Raw genomic sequence first — 7,500 nt, 5'->3', positions numbered from 1 at the left:
CACTTCTGACTGGTGATCATGTCTAGTGCGTGAGAACAGCACTCCTGTTAGTCGAGCTTCACTGTCTGTCACACAAGGAGGATGACTTGAATATAAAAATCATAGATGTGACCAGATTAATCACTGGGACAGAGTTGTGAGCTGCACGATTAATTGCAGCCTTTGTGATTAGCTAATGTCATTCGTTCAAATTGTGTTTAAGATACAAAATTAATTGCAGCTCTAGTATATGGGGCCTCGTATTACTGGACTAAGGAACCCATATCTCTGGACTAAGGAACCCGTATCTCTGAGCTAAGGAACCGACATCTCTGGTCTAAGGGCCCCGTATCTCCGGGTGACTCACTAAGGAACCCGCATCTCTGCGCTAAGGAACCTGTGTATCTAGGCCAACCCATGCATCTGGGTTAAGGACCTTGTATCTCTGGGCTAAGGAACCCGTATCTCTGGGCTAAGGAACCCGCATCTCTGGGCTAAGGAACCCGCATCTCTGGGCTAATTAACCCGCATCTCTAGACAAATTTCCAAGTGTTCATTGTCCTCAACTTCCAGTGAGCTTTCTTAGAAGTAACAAAAAGTGTGTGTGTGTGTGTTCTGGTAAAGGGAAAAGAAGCTTAGCAAGTTGGATTATAACCCTGTGCTGTATCTGACTGTACTTACCCTGCCCTGTGTGTGTGTGTGTGTGTGTGTTCCTCAGACGCGCATGCAGAGTCTGCAGCCTGAGCCGGCAGCACGCTATCGGAACGTTCTGGAGGCGCTGGGGCGGATCGTGCGGACGGAGGGGGTGTGGCGGCCGATGCGAGGCCTCAACGCCACGGCGATAGGGGCGGGGCCTGCGCATGCCCTCTACTTTGCCTGCTACGAGAAACTCAAGAAAAGTCTGAGTGATGTCATCCACCCTGGAGCCAACAGCCACCTCGCCAATGGTACACAGACACACAGACACTGTCTCACACGCTCAACACACAAAATGTCCGTTAAATCCCAGAATACCGGACCTACAGAAAATCTTTCAGACATTTGTTTTAAAAAGCCATATAATTGCCTATAGATTTAAACAGCAATAAAACACAAACGATATACTTTAAAATTGTCAGCACAATTGTTAATACTGTAGCTCTGCACCAAACATGGCAAAGCCTACATCAATAAAATAAAATGCTACACCAATGCAATAATGGAGTATCGCATGAGTCGGGAAAATACTGTCTTATAATGTCTTATCATGCAGGTCAGTGCATCACATGGTCAGTCAATACCAGACTTTTGTAATCACTTCACATTAGGCCTGCACGATTCGGGGGAAAATAGGAATCACAATCACATTGATATTACGATTCTCTGACACTTTTTTTTTTTTTCTCACAAAGTGTAACGTTTATTGCACACACAAACCATGACAAAACAAATTGGCAGTACCAGACAGAATTTTTTGGCACCAATTTTTTTGGCACCATTGTGTATCACCACAAGCCTGTAAACATAGAGGCTTCAATGAATAAAGAAAATACTGTCCATTTAAGAACAGAAGGCTACCAAAAAATAGTGATATATAACACATTGAACTAAATATGGCCCTAATACAGGCTCTATCTGAACTCCTACGCACATCTCTACAATGAAATAATGTATCTAGGCTAATCTATATTTTAAATAAGCAATCACTGCCTGCTGCTATGGAAACAATAAGGCAATATGTTATAAATATTGTGAGTAACGCAAGAATGGATGTTAGTTATTCAGTATTTTAGATGTTTTTAGTAAGGTCCCACCTTTGAAGGTTTTAGAATATCTTACTAGCATAGATTTTAAAAAACATATTTAAGTTTCTATAACACACAATGCTCTGGCCATTAAATAGCCTTAGTTGCAGAAATGGCCTTAAATTAAACAAACAAACAAACAAACATTCAGTATTTTAATGTGTTACTTTACTATGTTACTCAATAAAATAACTAAATTATAGTAACGCGTTACTTTGTAACTCGTTACCCCCCCAACACTGCTAGTGCCATGGGTTTTCATCAACATCCATTTTGTTTATTTGCTGTCACACTAGATCGACGTTGCTGCAGCCTCGAAGGCTGTCCGAACGAACGCACTCGAGTGAAACACGTGACTAAAAAGCGCATTGTCATTGGCTGAGGGTGACGCTCTGAACTTTGTGAGACGGTGGGCACCTTGATATGTTTTCAGTGGCCCTGGATCTCCCATCTAAATATAATGGGGTCATTCCACATCAATTCAACCAGGCCCCACGCACTTAGGTCTCAAAAAATTCTGAAAATATTACCAGGTGTACCTATGTTGCCCAGGAGACACACTGTAAAATTACTTTTATGTAAGATCAATACTTACCAAGATACAGAATCATCCAAAATAAACGTGACTATTTTGCTACATACTATTCCTATTTTTGTACCAGCATGCAAAATTTGAGCCTCCTACATGGTTTAGTTCTTGCGCTGTGGGCTTGTGAACTTTGACAAAAAAAAGAGGCCGAACAAAATCGAGACCCCCCTCTCCCTGTAAAACTGGCTGTATCTTGGAAAGTATTGATCTTACATAAGAGTAATTTTACAGTGTGTCTCCTGGGTAACATAGGTACACCTGGTAATTTTTTCAGAATTCTTTGAGCCCTAAGTGCGTGGGCCCTAGTTGAATTGACGTGGAATGACCCCATGTTGATTTCTATGGTGCATTTTAGCTAGCAGCTGGCTGAGTTTGTGTAATTTCCTAAAGTGGAAAGATTTTGTTCAGGTCTTAGTAGATATCCTTTGGTTGAAAATAAATCTTTTCTATTCTTTCCTCTTAATTTCATTTGTTGCGACTCTCGCTGGTAACTTTGTTAACTCACACACATATACCATCAGGAACCATCACCATGCTGAGACACACACACACACACACACGTATACCATAAGGAACCGTCACCATGCTGAGACACACACACACACACACACACACACACACACACACGTATACCATCAGGAACCATCACAATGCTGAGACACACACACACACACACACATACACACACACACACACACACACGTATACCATCAGAAACATCACCATGCTGAGACACACACGTATACTATCAGAAACCATTAAGTCAAAGTCAAAGTCAAAGTCAGCTTTATTGTCAATTTCTTCACATGTTCCAGACATACAAAGAGATCGAAATTACGTTTCTCTCTATCCCACGGTGAAGACAAGACATATTTTACCAATTTAAGTCCACAGACAAACATAACATTCAAGTAAACAAAAAAGTAAGTAAATAAGAGGGCACATATAATAATGAAAAAAAATAAGAGCAGCAAAATTTGGTTTAAATTGTGCATAGACAGTCAATAAAATACTAGTGCAAAGTCAGGCCAATAAAAGGCTTGGGTAGTTCTGTTTGACCTAAGTAAGAAAGAAAGTGACATAGTGGTGCAAGTTATGTAAGAGCAGCAGATGTGTTGTGTTTTCAGGACAACAACAAGTTGTAAAGTGTACAAGTGTGCAAGTGTGCAAGTGGAGTAGTGCACGCGGCCATTGTGGGTCCAATGTCCAGGATGTTATGTAGCTGAGGGTGGAGGGGGGAGAGGAGGGAGAGAGTTCAGCATCCTTACAGCTTGGTGTATGAAGCTGTTGGTGAGTCTGGTAGTGCGGGAGCGCAGGCTTCTGTACCTCTTCCCAGAGGGCAGTAGATCGAACAGATTGTGAGCGGGGTGACTTGCATCACTCACAATTTTGGTCGCCTTGCGGGTGAGGTGGGTGGTGTAAATGTCCTTCAGGGAGGGGAGTGAAGCACCAATAATCCTTCCAGCTGTGTTCACTATGCGCTGCAGGGCTTTCCTGTTGTATTCAGTGCAGCTTCCGCCCCACACAGCGATACAGCTGGAGAGGATGCTCTCAATGGTGCCTCGGTAGAATGTGGTCATGATGGCTGGTGGAGCACTTGCTCGCCTGAGTTTCCGCAGGAAGTACAGGCGGCGCTGAGCTCTCTTCGCCAGTGATGCAGTGTTGGTGGTCCAGGAGAGGTCTTCGCTGATGTGCACCCCCAGGAATTTGGTGCTGCTCGCTCTCTCCACCACAGCACCGTCGATGGTCAGTGGCAGGTGTTGGGTGTGACCTCTCCGGAAGTCAACAACAATCTCTTTGGTCTTGCTGACGTTCAGCAGGAGGTTGTTGTCCCTGCACCACGTGGTCAGATGGTCGACCTCCAACCTGTATTGGGTCTCGTCGCCCTTGGTGATGAGACCCACCAGAGTTGTGTCGTCAGCAAATTTCACTATGTGATTGTTGCTGTAGGTTGCAGTGCAGTCATGCGTCAGCAGGGTGAAGAGCAGCGGACTGAGCACGCAGCCTTGGGGGGCCCCTGTGCTCAGTGTGATGCTGCTTGAGGTATTGTTGCCAACACGTACTACTTGGGGCCTCTGACAGAGGAAGTCCAGTAGCCAGTTGCAGAGGTAGGTACTGAGTCCCAGTTTGTCCAGTTTGCAGATGAGTTGTTGTGGTATTATGGTGTTGAATGCAGAACTGAAGTCTATAAACAGCAATCTCACATATGAGTCTCTTTTTTCCAGGTGGGTGAGGGCTGGGTGGAGGGCAGAGCAGATTGCATCCTCTGTAGACCGCTTGGCTCGGTATGCAAACTGGAAGGGGTCCAGGGTGGGGGGGAGAATGGCTTTGATATGTGACATGACAAGCCGCTCAAAGCACTTCATGATGATGGGTGTCAGTGCCACAGGGCGGTAGTCATTGAAGCAGGATGGAGCAGTTTTCTTCGGCACAGGTATGATGGTGGCAGCTTTGAAACATGATGGGACGATGGCTTGCTTCAGGGAAGTGTTAAAGATGTCTGTGAAGACATCCTTAAGCTCCCCTGCGCAGTCCTTCAGCGCACGACCTGGGATGTTGTCTGGACCTGTTGCCTTACGGGTGTTGATAGCAGCAAGTGTCCTCTTCACGCTGTCGGCAGAGAGGCACAGGGGCTGCTCATGTAGAGGGGGATGGGTCTTCTGTGGGCAGGTGCTGTTTTGTGCTTCAAAGCGAGCAAAGAAGCGGTTCAGGTTGTTGAGCAGAGGGATGTTGCTCTCACAGCTCTGTGGCGCGGGCTTGTAGTCCGTGAGGGCCTGAATGCCCTGCCATAGGCTTTGTGCGTTCCTGCTGTCTTTGAAGTGGGTGGTTATCTTGAGAGTGTATTCCTTTTTTGCTTCCTTGATGCCACGGGACAGGTTGGCTCTCGCTGTTCTCATGCCAGCTTCATCCCCAGCTCTGTAGGCTTTGTCTCTGGCCCTCAGCAGCCTGAGGACATCCCCTGTCAGCCATGGCTTCCAGTTGGCCCGAGTGATGATGTCTTTTGTGTGGGTCACATCATCGATGCACTTGGTGATGTAAGAGGTTACAGTGTCTGTATACTCTTCTATGTCTGTCCGGTTGTTGTAAGTGGCTGCCTGCTTAAACATTTCCCAGTCTGTTGTGTCAAAGCAGTCTTGAAGAGCATCGGAGGCTCCCTCAGGCCACACTTTTACCTGCTTACGAACCGGTTTGTTCGCTTTTACCCTTTGTCTGTATGCGGGCATTAGCATAACAGTTATGTGGTCTGAAAGTCCAATGTGGGGGAGGGGGGTGGCTTTGTATGCTCCTTTGTGTGTAGTGTAGACCAGGTCCAGGATGTTATCTCCTCTTGTTGGAAAATCAACATGCTGGTGTAGCTTTGGAAGTACAGTTTTAAGATCAGCATGGTTAAAATCTCCAGTGAAGATGGTGAAACCGTCTGGGTGTGCCGTCTGTTGTTCACTGACAGCCTGGTACATTACCATGCTGGGATGTGCATAGGTAGTGCAAGGCCTCCACTTCCTGTAGTGTTAATGCAAGGCCTCCACTTCGTGTAGTGTTAATGCAAGGCCTCCACTTCCTGTAGTGTTAATGCAAAGCCTCCACTTCCTGTCGTGTTAAAGGCCTTCAGTTCCTGTAGTGTTAAAGGCCTTCAGTTCCTGTAGTGTTAAAGGCCTCCACTTCCTGTAGTGTTAATGCAAGGCCTCAACTTCCTGTAGTGTTAATAAAGGTCTGAGGTGCTTCAGAAAGGTGAGCTGTGTTGAGTCTTAATCACAGATCTGTGCTGCTCTGATTGGCCGGCGTAATCTGGTTGTGCAATCTAAATTAGATAATGACATCCGTTTGGGCCTCACTGCTGCAGTACCCCAGACTCAGCAGCAGAGGGAGCTCTTCAGCCCTGCACTGAGCATGCTCAGACCAGCCGTGACTCAGCGCCTCCACTTCCTTCTCCATGGCCTCGCTGTGTCCTCCTGGGTCACAAACAACCCCATCTCCTGCTACACCCTGTGTGTGTGTGGGTGTGCGGGTGTGTGTGCGCCTGTGTGTTTGTGCGCCTGTGTGTGTGTGCGCGCCTGTGTGTGTGTGTGCGCGCCTGTGTGTGTGTGTGTGTGCGCGCCTGTGTGTGTGTGTGCGTGCCTGTGTGTGTGTGTGTGCGCGCCTGTGTGTGTGTGTGTGTGTCCGTATGCGTGCCTGTCTGCGTGTGTGTGTGTGTGTGTGTGTGTGTGTGCGTGCTGGTAAAGGAAGAGTGTGTGATGTTAAAAGCAGATGGTGGCCACCTGACCTTCATTTTAGCCATAACCTTGGTCTAAGGCTAAGGACTGTGTGAGTGTGTGTGGGTGTGTGCGTGCGTGCTCCTGTTAATTTAGAGAACAAAAGGATCTTTTCAGCATTGCCATTCCTTTGGTCTGATTCAGCGTACACATAATCCCCCTACCAAAGCCAGCTGTGTGTGTGTGTGTGTGTGTGTGTGATTTAGGGCTGTGCCGGTAACAGGATTTGCATACTCAGTAGGTCTTATCAAACGCTTATTCCCCTGGGCTGTGCTTTGCATGGGTAGTGTTCATGCATTGTGGTTATCCAAAACGCTGTGTAATCACACACACGCACACCAGTGTTTCAGCCTTAATGTTTTTTTTGGTGCATTCCGCCACACCAGAAATCCTTGCTGCCACCGCTGGAGACTGAAAAACAAATCAGCCAATCATCTTTCTAACCAGATGCGTTGGCCGCTGTGGACGTTAGTCTAGATGTGACGGAATCCAGGCGGTTAGAATCACCACAGCGGCTCACCTCCCACAATACACCTGTGGTCGTCAGGGGAGCCGCCGCTGCCTCGTGTTCTGAATAGATGGCGTGGCGTGTGTGTGTGCGTGCGTGCGTGCGTAGCCTACACACTCATATGACCATGTCGCAAGCTTCCTGCAAAACTATCTCTGCATTTTCCATGGAGGCTAAATTCTATTTATGTACTGCATGCCTGCATACGAACATCATCTATGTGTGTGTGTGTGTGTGTGTGTGTGTGTGTGTGTGTGCGCATACGAACATCAGAGCTTTGGGACATCTGTAGTTCACAGGAGAGAGGTCCTGTTTCAAATGTGCAATTCTGGACTTCACCGGTTAATTAGTTAGTTAGTCCTAAATAGTGTGAAATGCCCTTGCTAGTAG

At 46.7% G+C, this 7,500-nt stretch overlaps 1 protein-coding gene across 1 annotated transcript in view; it reads left to right on the top strand.

Moving 5' to 3' along the window:
• Positions 1-7,500, top strand: part of slc25a28 (solute carrier family 25 member 28) — a 17,880-nt gene that overhangs the window by 7,846 nt on the left and 2,534 nt on the right. Inside the window, exon 2 of the mRNA XM_042066274.1 lies at positions 698-926. Coding sequence (XP_041922208.1) covers positions 698-926 — 229 coding nt within the window. The remainder of the gene's footprint in view (positions 1-697; positions 927-7,500) is intronic.

The sequence above is a fragment of the Alosa sapidissima genome, chromosome 16 (assembly GCF_018492685.1).
Source record: "Alosa sapidissima isolate fAloSap1 chromosome 16, fAloSap1.pri, whole genome shotgun sequence".
Lineage (NCBI taxonomy): Eukaryota > Metazoa > Chordata > Actinopteri > Clupeiformes > Clupeidae > Alosa > Alosa sapidissima.
The sequence above is the reverse complement of the archived record's forward strand: the minus strand, read 5'-3'. Positions and strand labels throughout refer to the sequence as shown.